Genomic DNA, 13,447 nt, shown 5'->3' on the forward strand with positions numbered 1-13,447 from the left:
GAGTTCATCCCAGGACTATGTCAGAGCAGAGATGTATCCCCGAGAGGATGATCAGCAGAACTGGGGAGGGTGGTAAACATATGCAGCTGCAGGGAAGAATCCATACCAGACTTCTAGAACCATATGATGTTAGACGGTGAGTCAGCTCCTGGCACTCAGTAGCCCCTGTGGTTTTATCTGAGGACAGTTCCTCCCTAGCTCAGGCAACATACCCTCAGAATCCTCTTCCCTTCCCAGATCTGTCCTTCAACAACATCGAGGCCATTGAGGGGCTGGACACACTGGTGAATCTGGAGGACCTAAGCTTGTTCAACAACCGGATCTCCAAGATTGACTCCCTGGATGCTCTGGTCAAGCTGCAGGTGCTGTCTCTGGGCAACAACCAGATTGGCAACATGATGAACGTGAGTGGCCAGAAATAGGGACTCATGCTCACTGGCACCTGCAGGACTCAGGCTGGGAATGGTAGGGGGAGTACAGGCTGAGTGTTCCAGATTTCTCCCTTTGCCTGGAAAGACCAGACATCCAGGTTATTCCACAAGGGATGCCATAATGTTTGAGTACCACGTTTAACCCAACAAAACGCATCTCTGGGTACTAGTTTGCAATCTCTGCTTCAGTGAAGTCACTTTCTGAGTCTTATATTACCTTAAACATTTGCAAAGCACCTACTCGATATGGGCCAACTGTCCTGTGCTCAGTGGGTACAGAGACGTACAAGACTTGGTCCCTTCAGGACAACTAGCCCACACACCCACATAATTAAGACATAGGTGACAAGAAGCTAGGGGCAATAAAACAAGACCTCGGGAAGTGGGAGGATAAGCCACAGTGCCAGGAATGTGCCTGTGTAATCCTGGACATTGGTCATCTGAGGAGAAAGGTGGGCTTCCCTGAGCATACCCCACAATAGGCTTACAGCAGTGGGCTGGGGATGAGACCCTAGAAGTAGCCACAAGGGTCCTATGTCAGAGGTGACCAGTAGTGACCTTACAAGACAGTCCCTGATCTGCTTCTCCAGCCTGGCCACCAAACCTGGCAGCTGTCCAGAATCCTTCCAAGTCTTCTTTTTCTTCTTAGGTCAGTCTGATGGCACATTTGGGTAGCTTAGATGCATGGCCTGGGGTAAGTCAAGTGCCCAAGTTGTTTCCCATATTTAAGTGCATTCAGCAAGACCAAACCCAGGAGGTGATGTAGTCTTGGCAGTTCCTAGTGCATGCTAGACAGGAAGATCTAAACCCAGTGAGGCACAAGCTTTCCATGCCTGTTTCCTTGCCTGTCAAGTGGAGAGTAATCATAGCCCACCTGCCCAGGCTCTCATGAGAAACAAATAAGAATAAACATAAAGCACTTGATTCAGGTTTAGGCTAGAGCAGGTTTTTAATGAATGGACTGTCATGGCTGACATCCTTCCTGGGAAAGCATCAAGGGATGAGAGGTAACTGGATGCAGATTCACTGAAAGAGAATGATGAGAATTTTCCATCCAGCAAAGGGAAGAGCATCTCAAAAAAAGGGGATAGCATGAGCAAATGCCTGGAGGTGTGTCAGGAAAGCCTGCCTGCCTGCAGGATGCACAGGAAAGGCTACCTGCCTGAGGAGCCCAGGGTCCCTAGAAGTCAAGGGTGTGTGCAGGTGGGGGCTGAGCCTGGGAGCTGGGGCCTCACTGCAGACAGGAATATCAAGATAAGCATCGGGAGCAGTGAAGGACTTTTTGCTGTGATATGTTCAGATCAGGTTTACGTTTGGGAAGGGAACCTGCCATCTTGAAGTGGACTTGAAGGAGATCATGTGAATGGGTTAGTGCAAGATGGTGCCACCAGAAAGCACATTTGGCTTGCAGGTAACCGAGTTTTGTCTCAGACAGGCTAAAAGTGAAACCAAGGCAGAGATTCAGGTACAGATAGTTTGTTTGTGAAGTGACTTGGGGATCTGGAGTGAATGAGGTGACTGCAGGAATCTGGAGTGAATGTGGGGGGTGTCACTGAGGTTGCTGTAGCAGGTGATGGGGGTTCAATTCTGCTGGGTCTTAGAAAGAGCCAGAGTGCTTCCCAGAAGTGAGCACTTAAGAGCTGAAGCCTTAGGCACTGATCTGCAGTGCCACCCCTCAACAGTGAGGGTTGCCCCAGGGATTAGCTTCCTCCCTGCCTGGCTCCTGAGCTGGCTTGTGACTTCAGAGACCTCTCTGACACAGAAAGCAAATGATGAGATGGATGCTGTCAACAAGAGTGTCACAGCCGCAGCCAAAGTCATAGGTCAGCCATCACAAACAAGGGCATTTGGTGATATGATCATTTGCACTGCAAAGCGGGGAGTTTGTCAACAGGGTTTCAAGGATGCAGGTTCCTTCCACCTCTGGGCTCTGCTATTCTCAGCGTCTCCCCAAGGCTGTTTCTCATTGCTGCAATCAAGGTCATAGGCTTCCTTGTTTAGACAGAGAGCTTGAAAAATCTTAAGCTGGTGTCCTTTCAGTCTAATTGGGACATCTTAGGCCCTACACCTACCCTCACACCAGTATCAGCTGGGGCATGGCCAGATTGGGTGACCAAGGTGAATGGCCTGAGATGGATGTTTAAGTCTGCCCAGCAAAGCCAAACTCTAGAGGTGGTACAGTCTCAAAAGTTTGCCCCGCACACCAGACAGGAGGATCTAAAACCAACCAGTGCCCTTTTCAAGGTTTGAGTCCTGACTGTCCAGCCTGCCCTCTGTTCTGTAAGTGCAGGAAACCCAAATGCTGGCCAATGGGATGGCAGGGTGAGGCATGGAGGGTGCAGGTTAATAGAGCAGGGACTGAGAGTCTGTGTTCAAATCTCAGTGCTGCCAATCCCCTGTGGTTGGTGTGAAGATGGAATCAATTAGAGAGTATTATATGCAGGATCTGGCACATATTAAGTATAGAAAATGATCATTATTCAGGAATTTTCAGCTTGCTGATTAACCCCCCAAACAGCCCCAGGCCTTCCCCCTACCCACGTGCTTGGGATCAAACCCAAAGATTCACACAGGCTGTGCAAGTGCTGTACTGCTGAGTTGCATCCCCTGTCCCAAACCCTGCTGCTTGAAACTCTGAGCATTTAGCAGCTATTTCTATCTTGGTATGTCCTGCAGCCCAGGGCTCCGTATGAATGAATCCCTTCCAACTCGTTAGCCCTTGGACATTGTAGACTTACAATGTCTACTTTAGTCAGCTTTTTTTGCTGCTATGACCAAAAAGGCCTGACAAGAACAATTTTAGGGAGGAAACGTTTATTTGGGATTCAGGGTTTCAGAGGTCCCAACCACAAATGGCAGCTCCATTCCTTAGGATGGGAAGTGAAACAGAACTTCACAGCCCAAGTATGTAGCAGAGGGAAACAGCTGGGAACAGGGAAGCTCTGCTCAACAAAGACAAAATATATACCCTAAGGCAAGCCCCCAGGGACCCACCTCTTATACCCACACCCTGCCTGCCTACAGTTACCAGCCAGTTAATCCCTATCGGTGCCTGAACACACTGATTGGGTTAAGACTCTCATAACCTAATCATTTCACCTCTAAGCTGCCTTGCATTGTCTCACATATGAGCTTTTTGGGGACACTTCACATCTAAACCATAAGAGAGCCTGAGACCCTGTCCCTCCATAGAATCAGGCACACTGTTAAAGGGTGCAGAGGGAATGGAAGTGGACAGGTCCCAGCCCTTCTGTGGATGCCTCACTCCCTTCCTTGACCAGGGTATTCTATCCTGCCCCAGCAGGCCCTGGTCAGGAAGAAATCCCATCACCCTTTCCCAGTGGGTGCCAGGTACTAGATCCCTTTGTGAATATTCAAGAGGCAGGTATAGCTGGTCCCCAGGAGAGAAAAAGGAAAACAGAAGGTCCATGGGGAGGAGCTGCCAGGGACTGCTGAGGTATCTAGACCAGAAGTTCCTAGGGCCTGGCTGCATCCTGGGTCCTTAGGGACCCTGGATCCTCTGTACCTAATAAGGTGTTTTTGACTTAATCCAGAAAGTCCTGACTGACAACTCTCAGGTATTATTAGCTTCTAACCCTGAGCATCTTTCTCTTTAGCCCTTATCGGTTCTATCTGCTCCTTTGTCATTTATTTATGTATTTGCAGGTACTTATTTTTAGTACCTGCTTATTGCATTAAAAACACAGACATTTAAGCAGAACTCAGGGAAGAGCCTCTCACTCCTGGCTTTGGTCCTTGCTTCTCCTTCTGGGGCCACACCTACTTCTAAATTGCACCAGTCTCTCCAGGCATCTTGTGCTTAAGTGTTGTGCATGATTGTCATGTCCGTCCAACTGCCCTTCACATACCTGGCTTCAATTGGCCCCTCTTCTCCTGAGTCATTGTTTCCCTCTCTCTGCCGTATCATTACATTGCTCAGACATGATGTGATGTATTTTTCCAGTCCCCTAAATGTGAATGTCAAGGTTGTTTTCAACCTGGTGCCAATACATGTGTACTGTACTGAAAGCCCTTAGGTAGGGAATGTCCTTGAGCAGAGTTGCTTTACACCTGGATCAGTTCATCTGTAAGATAAACTCCTAGAGGGGAATTGCTGGGTCAGAGGGACCATGCATTTTAAATTTGGATGAATCTTTGCCAAATTGCCCTCCACAGAAGTGGAATCATTTACAGACCCACCAGCAATGACGGTGTGACCTGTTCCCTCTCACCATCTACAACACATTTTATTATCACACTTTTCTCTTTGCTAATCTAAAACATGAAAAATGGAATCTCATTTGGGAGATCTCTTAAAAATTCCAGAGCCAGGGCTAAGTGTGTATACCTCTAATCCTAGCTACTCAGGAAGCAGAGGTGGGAGGATTCCAAGTTCAAAGCCAGGCTGGGCAGCTTAGTGAGACCCTGTCTCAGAATGAAATATAAAGGGGGCTGGAGATGCAGCTCAGTGGTAGAGCACTTGCCTACCACGTGCAAAGCCCTGGGTTTCATCCCTAGTACTGAAAAACAAACAAAAAACATTAAATCAGATCCTATCTTCCCATTTAAAACATCAATGACTTTATTATCCTCAACAAAATCTCATTGCTCACAGCCTGTGGTCTTACATGAACCAGGCTCTGATCTTATTGCCAGTCTTATCTCACATCCTTTCCTCTAGCCCCTTCCCAACATTCTGTAGCCACCCTGGCCTCTGCTTAGTTCCTGGTACTGCCAAGTTCTCTGCTGCCTCAGGGCCTTTGCTTATACTGTTTTGGCTTCTGGGAAGGTGCTTTCCTTGGTCTCAGCTTAAATGTCATCTCCCCAGAGAGACCTCTGAGCTCCCTGACTGAAAAAGGCCTCTCACTGTTATTTTCTCTCATTGTGCCATCTTTATAGTCCTTATAGCATTTGCCCCAAACCTTAATGATTGTATTTTTTAAAAAATATTTTCACCCACACATAAATTGTAATTGCTATTGGGGCCAAGGACCCATGGGCCTTATTCCTGTTCTGCAGAGCTACTATGGTACCTGCCAGAGGCTTGCTAAGTGCTTAATCTTGTTTATTAAATAAAAGAACAAATAAATGACTGAAGGAAATTCAGAGAAACACAGTTGACTGCTTTCTTTTCTATGTTTTGCATAGCACAGCATCTAGATGTTCAGATGATGCTATCTCATAAAGTATCATCTGACTTTTCCCCCATTTTACTCAAACTAGGGTATAGGAAATGGAGATGTTCCACTCATTGTTTGTTATCCAGTGCTTGTGAGGCTAACCATTACATTTAATTTAACAGATTTGGACCTTTCACAAGACTTAGCAGTCAAAAAAGTCACACTATTCTGAGTGATCACTAATAGTATTAACTATAACTGCCTCTTTTTTTGGGGGGGGGTGGGTACCAGGGATTCAACCCAGGGATGCTTAACCACTGAGCCACGACTCCAGCCCTTTTAAAAAAATATTTTATTTTGAGACAGGGTCTCGCTAAATTGCTGAGGCCGGCTTTGAACTTGCAGTCCTCCTGCCTCAGCCTCCCAAGCTGATAGGATTACAGGCATGCCCACCACACCCAACTATAACTGCCCTTTATTGAGTAGGTGTCAGGCACTCTTAAGAATGCTTTTCACAGCTTATTTTGTTAGTTCTTTACAAGACCTATAAAATATAATATCTTTATGCCCATTTTTGTAGTTGAGGAAATTGAGGCTCACAGGTGTTAGGTGCCTTAGTTCTAAGTCCCAGAGCTAGGATTGGAGCCCCAGTTGACTGATACTTTGGAAAGCCTCACCGAACGTTTAACCTAGAAGCCCCAGCCCCTCCTTGCCTGTCCATGCAGAGAGGTGCTATGCCAGGCTGCACACCCTAAAAGAGCACCAAGGAGAGATGCTACCAGATACGCTTTCAGCTCTCTGGCGGCTCAAAGGGGGATGAGTGTCTTTTTTCCCCAGCTCATTTACCTGCGGAAGTTCAAGTGCCTGCGGACACTCAACCTGTCTGGGAACCCTATTGCCGAGGCAGAGGATTACAAAATGTTCATCTTTGCCTACCTTCCTGATCTTGTGTACCTGGACTTCCGGCGCATTGATGACCATGCGGCAAGTCTCTCCCTTTCTGTCTCCCAGCTCTGTGAGACAAGTCTTCAGGAGCCCAAATTTCACAGGGCAGTGAAGGGTGTCTTCCCCTGTCCATACCTAGGAAGAGAAGAGGCAGTGCCCTCTTGCTAAGCCTCCTTACCTATCTCTGTCAGAGCAATTCCAGCAAAACACTCCTGGGTGCTGTTTCCCATGTGTCCTGGCAACTGGGCTTTCTCCATACATTGCCCCAAGGCCACCTGACAGCCCTTGTCCGTTTTTCAGGGGAGGGTTGGCAATTATATATATATTTGGGGGGTACCAGGGATTGAACTCGGGGCACTCAACCACTGAGCCACATCCCCAGTCCTATATTTTTTTATATATATTTATTTTTTAGTTGTAGTTGGACATAATATCTTTATGCTATTTATTTATTTTTATGTGGTGCCAAGGATCGAACCCAGGGCCTTGCACGTGCTAGGCAAGTGATCTACCGCTGAGCCACAACCCCAGCCCCCAGTCCTATTTTTTTTTTAATTTATTTTTTAGTTGTAGTTGGACACAATACCTTTATTTCACTTATTTTTTTTTTTATGTGGTGCTAAGGATCGAACCCAGGGTCTTGCACGTGCGAGGCGAGCACTCTACCGCTGAGCCACAACCCCAGCCCTATTTTTTAATTTTATTTAGAGACAGGGTCTCACTGAGTTGCTTAGTGCCTCACCATTGCTGAGGCTGGCTTTGAACTCAACATCATCCTGTCTCAGCCTCCAGAGCTGCTGGAATTCAGGCGTGTATCACCATGCCTGGCTTGGCGATTACATCTGCCAGGGTCACCTCAGGTCTGTGTGGACTCCCAGAGCAGTGCTAATCGCCGACTGTTGTCCAGCCTTTGCATGCCAAGCACTTGGCATTTTTTCTTGTTGTTTTCATAAAAACTGTGAGGGGGGCCTGCTCTGCTCCCCAGCTTCCATCAGCTGCTGACACACACGTGGGGTGACCTGCCCGGGGTCTCATGGCCAGCGGTGGTCAAGCTGGGAGTTGGCCCCTGTTGATCAGGCAGCACAGCCTGGCCTGAAGTCCCTATGCTGGACTAGCCCTACTAGGGAGGGTCTCTCCTCTGTCCACTACAGCCCCTATCCACCTCACTGCCATGAGTGGGTCTCCTTATACTCTGTGAAGTGTGGTCTGTTTACGGGTATTTTGTTGAGTGGCAGAACCAGGAAGTCCCTCCATGCTGGGTGCCTGGGAGATCAAAGGTTGTTGACCTGCCTTCTCCTTCTCACCAAAAACTGATGCATTTTCTGGAAGAAAGGAACCTGTGTTTGGGGATACTGAGGTGATTCCGGGGACACCCAGAAAAGGCCATCCAAAGTAGGGAGGAGGGCTGGACCTTTCTCAACCCTGACCCTCTGCAATCTGGTCATTAGGCAAAGTCCAGTCCCCAGGGGATAAGCTGTCTTCTAAGAGCAATGTTCTCCACTTACCAGAACTTTCTTTGGATGCTCGCGGAGATGACATGGGATCAGAAAGCTGTTCCTCCACAGACCACGGGTTGGCTCTCTCTCCTTTGTGAGTGTGTGAATGTGTGAGTGTGTGTGTGTGTGTGTGTATGTGAGTGTGTGTGTTTTACTGGGCATGGAACAGTTAGGCAAGCACTCTACCACTGTGATATGTAGCCAACCAATGGGCTTGTTTTCTTTTGTCCTATAACAGTACAAGATTTAGGATTTTGAATTCTAAGACTCTTAAGTCTTATTTTTCTCATTTAGACAATAATGTGAAATGCAGCATGGGTTCAAAAGCTTGGAATAGGCCCAAGACCCACTTGGGTATGTTTTGCCTATTATAAAAACACAGGACAGGGACTGGGGCTGGGGGCTCAGCGGTAATGCACTTGCCTGGCACATGTGAGGCACCGAGTTTGATTCTTAGCACTGCATAAAAATAAATAAAAATAAAGGTCTATCAACAACTAAAAAAATATTTAAACAAACAAACAAATACAGGACAGACTAACACTGTAAGGTATCTTCTCCTGAGTCATCAGAAATTCCCTGCTTGTCCCCATTGCACCTTGAACAAACCAAGGCTCCTTCCACAGTTCAGAGACCTGTCTAGAACCATCCAGATAAATAGTAAGCAAAAGATCATGAAAGCAGAGTTCCACAAACCAGGGGCATCTGAATCTCCTGTTCATGATTCTGTCAGATCTGGGGCCAGCTACAGCTCACCCCAAGCTCTAGACTCTTGGCACTGTAGGACTCAGCAGGAGGACAGCCTATGGTGCTCTCTAGAGCATGCCAGGAGCAGTTCAGGCTGACAAGGGATGAGCACATGGCCCTTAGAGTGCCTCCCAGCTCTGTGAATTCCCAGTTCCCTGATTCCCCTTAGACTCAGGATCTGGGAAGGGTCATAAGGAAATGACAAATCATTCTCATCCACAAGACCTCAAAGCTTTCCCACCTTCACGAAAGCAACCCACCCCAGGGTTCCTATGCTTGGGAGGCCTCAGGATGGCAGAGGTCATTGTGGCTCAGATGAAGGTCTCTTCTGGGTAACAATGCTACTTCCCATTCCCTGATCAGAAAAAGATGGCGGAGATGAAGCACCAGTACAGCACTGATGAGATGAAGCACCGGGAAAACCAGATGCAGATCAAGCAGGAGGAAGAGCAAGCCCGGCGGGTGAAGCTGGAGGAACACAAGGTACCACTGGAGAGGGCGGCTCAACCTTAGCCTAGCTCAGAGATGCCTTGAGAGCCCACCAATCACACTGAACCAAGATCCCCAGGGATCCCCAGTTTTGAACTCGAAATCATGTAAATCTTGCTTCATCTACAGGACCTGATGTCCCCTCTGCACCTTGGTCTGCCCACCCCCTGGATGTATCCTCTGCCTCTCCACATGTCCTTCCCTCAGCCTTCTGAGGAGGAAGATGCAGCCCAAGGGCAGCATCCCTACCTCCATGATGTGTCTTCCAGTCCCAGTGCCTAGCATAAGCCCCTACCCAGGGGGCCCTTGCTGTGCCTTTGAAAGGAGCTGGGGGGGGGGCTCACTCCCTGTTACCACGCCCAGGTGTTTCTGCCCACAGATGGCATTCATTGAGCGCCTGGATGACTCCTACCTTTTCGACAGCATGTATGCAGAGGATGTGGAGGGCAACAAGCTGTCCTACCTGCCTGGTGTGGGAGATCTCCTAGCGGCATATCCTTCCCAGTTCCCAGCTGCTTCCTCTGATGTGAGCCCAGTCCATATGCCACCAGCCTGGTTGGGGCAAGTATCTTCTATTTGGGGCCTCAGTTTCCCTATGAGACCTTGAGAGGTAAAATTGCCCCTTAACACAGTGTACCCAAGGGGCCAGGTCAGCTGAGCTGCCTGAGGGAGATGCAGCCTGGTTGTCCTGCTGTGCATCTGGACCTGGTATTTTAAATGTCTTCATGCATTCCACTACATGGTTGCCATTGCTAACCCCATTTTACAGTCAGGGAAGCTACACTTGGAGAGGGAAGTGGCTTGTCCAAGGTCACTCCATTAGAAGCCATGATTTGAACTGTTGTCTGTGGGGCCTGAGAACCTGCCTTCTTCCCCCAGTCAACTGGAGTCCAGAGGGTGTGGTCAGTAGGTGACCATGAAGATCAAACCACGGGCTTATTCCCTAAACTGGGGGACTTAGGGTAGACTTGAAGCATTCTTAGATCTGACAGGCATTGAGATGAAAAGTCCCAGATAAGTCTATGGAGCCGTCATCACTGATATGAACATCCAGGAAAATATAGACATGAATCTCCAATAAAATTACAGTTATTTGGAAATAACAGTTTCCAAACTGTGGTTTGGAACATGTGCAGACCAGAGTGGTCAGGGGTACATCTGGAGAACAAAGGAAAGGCTAAAGTTTTACTGGAAAAGAGAAAAGCTATTAAGTTGTGAACATTCATTGGTGCCAGCAGTTACTGGCTAAAACTTGTCTGAAAGTCATAGCAGTCTGTTTTGCTTTGGATTGTTTTTTTTTTTTTTTTTTTTTTTTTTTTTGGTACTGTGAATTGAACCCAGGGGCACTTAGCCACCGAGTCACACCTGTGACCTTTTTAAATTTTTTAGTTTTATTTTGAGACATAGTCTTGTCTTGCTAAATTGCCAAGGGCTTTGCTAAGTTGCTGAGGCTGGCCTCAAACTTGCAATCCTCCTTCCTCAGCCTCCCCAGTTGCTGGGATTACAAGCAAGCACCACTGTGCCTGGAAGTTACCTGTCCTTGTTAAATGACTAGATGTCCTTTTGCAGCGAACTTGTTCTTGTGATAGTTCCTGTTACAAGGGAAATTGTGCACGAGAGCCCTCGCTTTGTGGTTTGGCCAGGGTTTGACACATGTGGCTCTATTTTGAATTTTGACAATTTTCGTATTGGATATGAATTCATTCAAATCCAGATATTCTGAAAAGAATGACGTGGGTCAGGGAAGAGCCAGACAGAGGGGGCCCCTGCTACCCCTACCCCACTCCACCCCAGGTGACCTGGGTTTACCTCTTGGTTGTAGCTCTGTGTGGCTATGTGACTGGGCAAATATCTCCCAAACATCAGTTTCCATCCCCACAGATCACCCAAGATCCTGTGGGCTTCAACTGCCTGACCTCAAGGATTCCTCCCAAGGACTCCATGTGGCAGGTCCTATTGTGCCCTTAGCTGTAGATGAGGACTGTGAGACCGAGAAGGGTGAATTGACATACCAGTGTGTTCCCTGAACCTGGATGGGATGCTTTGACCACATGATCCTCCCTCAGGAGCATTTAGGTCCTCACCAAAAGTGCTCTTCTGGATAACACACCAGAAACAAAGGCACACACTGCCTATTTCCCAGTTAGGGCTGGCCCCACCTGGCCCCACCTGGCCCTCAGGAATCTCTTCTGGGACCTTTTAGCCCCTTTGTTGAATTCCTCCAGTTGATAGTAGAGATGCCCCAACTACCATCTTATGCTCCAGACCTCCAATCCTGGCTCCCTGGGCCCTCATTTTCTTCATCTGTCAAAGGGGTCACATGCAACCTTGGGTTTGAGTCCTGAGCACAGTGTTCAGCGCAGTCTATGCTCTGTGCTGAGAGGGGCCAACACCTTTGTCATGCCTGCTTCCAAGACTATCTCGAGCTTCCTTAACAGCCACTCACATATAAAGACAAATTTGTCATCATCTGCGTGAACATTTTTGAGTATGGTCTGAAACAGCAGGAGAAGCGGAAAATAGAGCTGGACACCTTCAATGAGTGCATCCAGGAGGCCATCCAAGAAAACCAGGAGGAGGGCAGACTCAAGATTGCCAAGTTCGAGGAGAAGCACTTCATGGTAGGTCCTCCCCAACCTCCTGCTCTGAGTGCCTCAAGCCCCTCCTGCTGTAGACAGTCTGCAACTCCTGTGCACTCTGACAGCCTCTAAGGTCATGTTCACTCTTACATGTGCTGGGGATCATATTGCAGCTAAGTGGCAGAGTCAAGGTCCAGCCTCACCCCCTTACCACCAGCCTTAGCTCCCTGCTGCTTGACAACAGAGCAGTAGGTCATCCCCACTCCCACCATCTCATCATTAGTTTTATAATGATTATTTGTACCACTACGATGATGACTATGACAGTCTTCAGGTCATTCATTCATTTAGCAGAACTGTGCTAAGCCCCACCTGTGCCTGGTCCTGTGATGCTCAACCATGATGTATGTGGTTCCTGTCCTTGGTGAGCTGTTACCTGCTAATATGTGCAGGCTAGGTCCCAGGCCCTCTCCCCTGAGTGAACCAAGTGGTCAGTGTTCTCCCAGAGGGCAGGCAGGGAGCCTTGGGGATTCCCTGGATGCCCCTTAACTCAGGCTGAAGAACCTAGGGAAGGCTGGGGTTTAATGGGACAAAGAAAGAGTTGGCCAGGCATGGTAGAGAAAAATTGTCCCACCCAGAGGATCAGCAAAGAAGCAGCCCTGATGTTTAGGACCTTGCCCAAGCAGAGCCAAGCAGAGACCATGATTTGTACTTGATGGCAATCGATTTTTCAGATTATTGTTATTGTCATTATTTGAGATGGTGTGTTGCTGTGCTGCCCTTGAACGCCTGGGATCAAACCATCCTTTTCCTGCCTTTTGAGCAGCTGGAACTACAAGCACACTGAATGCCCAGCACAGACAGCATCATTTTTTTTAAATATTTATTTTTTTGTTGTAGTTGGACACAATACCTTTATTTATTTTTATGTGGTACTGAGGATCAAACCCAGGGCCTTGCACATGCTGGGCAAGCACTGTACTGCTGAGCCACAACCCCAGTCCCAGACAGCATCATTTTTAAAGACAGTATTATTAACTTCTTCTAAGTCACAGATCTCCATGCGACTCTAAGGAATGCTATGGACCTCTCTCCTTGAAAAACTGCAGGTTTACCTACAACTTCAGAGGTTTCAAGGAGCCCATAAAGTCACTCCTGGCTGAGAACTTAGTTTAAAGTAGAACAAAGTCCCCCAATAATGCCAGTTCAGATACAATGGAGGTGGCAACTGACTCCCATATGCTTCCCAACCCTCGGCTACCCCAACCCGCTTCTTACCTCATAAGCCTCTCATATGGGGCCTCGTGTTCTGAGTGAATTCTCAAGACCCTTCTTTTTATGTTCTAAGGAGGGGGGTGTCACTGCATTCAACCAGAAATTCAAAACTGCCAGCAGGGGGACACATTTGGCTCACATATGTGTTTTATTTGGCCTGAAGAGGTTGCAAACCATTTTAAGCATCCTGACATTGGAAATGTGAAGACTTGCCAGGAAAATCATAGCTGCCAGCTTCTTTGGAGGCAGTTACCATCAGGGTTGTCCTCTTTGGACTGGCCAGGTCATGCTTCAGTTCCCCTAGTCATTCAGCTGCTTCTGACATTTCTCTCTCTTTCTCTCCCTCCCTCCCTACTCCAAACACC

The 13,447-nt window shown here is 47.9% G+C and overlaps 1 protein-coding gene across 4 annotated transcripts in view; it reads left to right on the forward strand.

Annotated features, from left to right (window-relative positions):
* The window catches only part of Drc3 (dynein regulatory complex subunit 3), a 39,309-nt gene that overhangs the window by 9,562 nt on the left and 16,300 nt on the right, over positions 1-13,447 (forward strand). For 3 of the 4 annotated variants that reach the window (XM_048795353.1, XM_015503476.2, XM_048795357.1), the window contains exons 5-9: positions 238-404; positions 6,389-6,535; positions 9,103-9,222; positions 9,608-9,720; positions 11,675-11,849. In XM_048795353.1, the coding sequence (XP_048651310.1) occupies positions 238-404; positions 6,389-6,535; positions 9,103-9,222; positions 9,608-9,720; positions 11,675-11,849 (722 nt within the window). The remainder of the gene's footprint in view (positions 1-237; positions 405-6,388; positions 6,536-9,102; positions 9,223-9,607; positions 9,721-11,674; positions 11,850-13,447) is intronic. The other variant, XM_048795364.1, reaches the window with a different exon arrangement.

This window comes from Marmota marmota, unplaced genomic scaffold (assembly GCF_001458135.2).
Source record: "Marmota marmota marmota unplaced genomic scaffold, marMar, whole genome shotgun sequence".
NCBI lineage: Eukaryota > Metazoa > Chordata > Mammalia > Rodentia > Sciuridae > Marmota > Marmota marmota.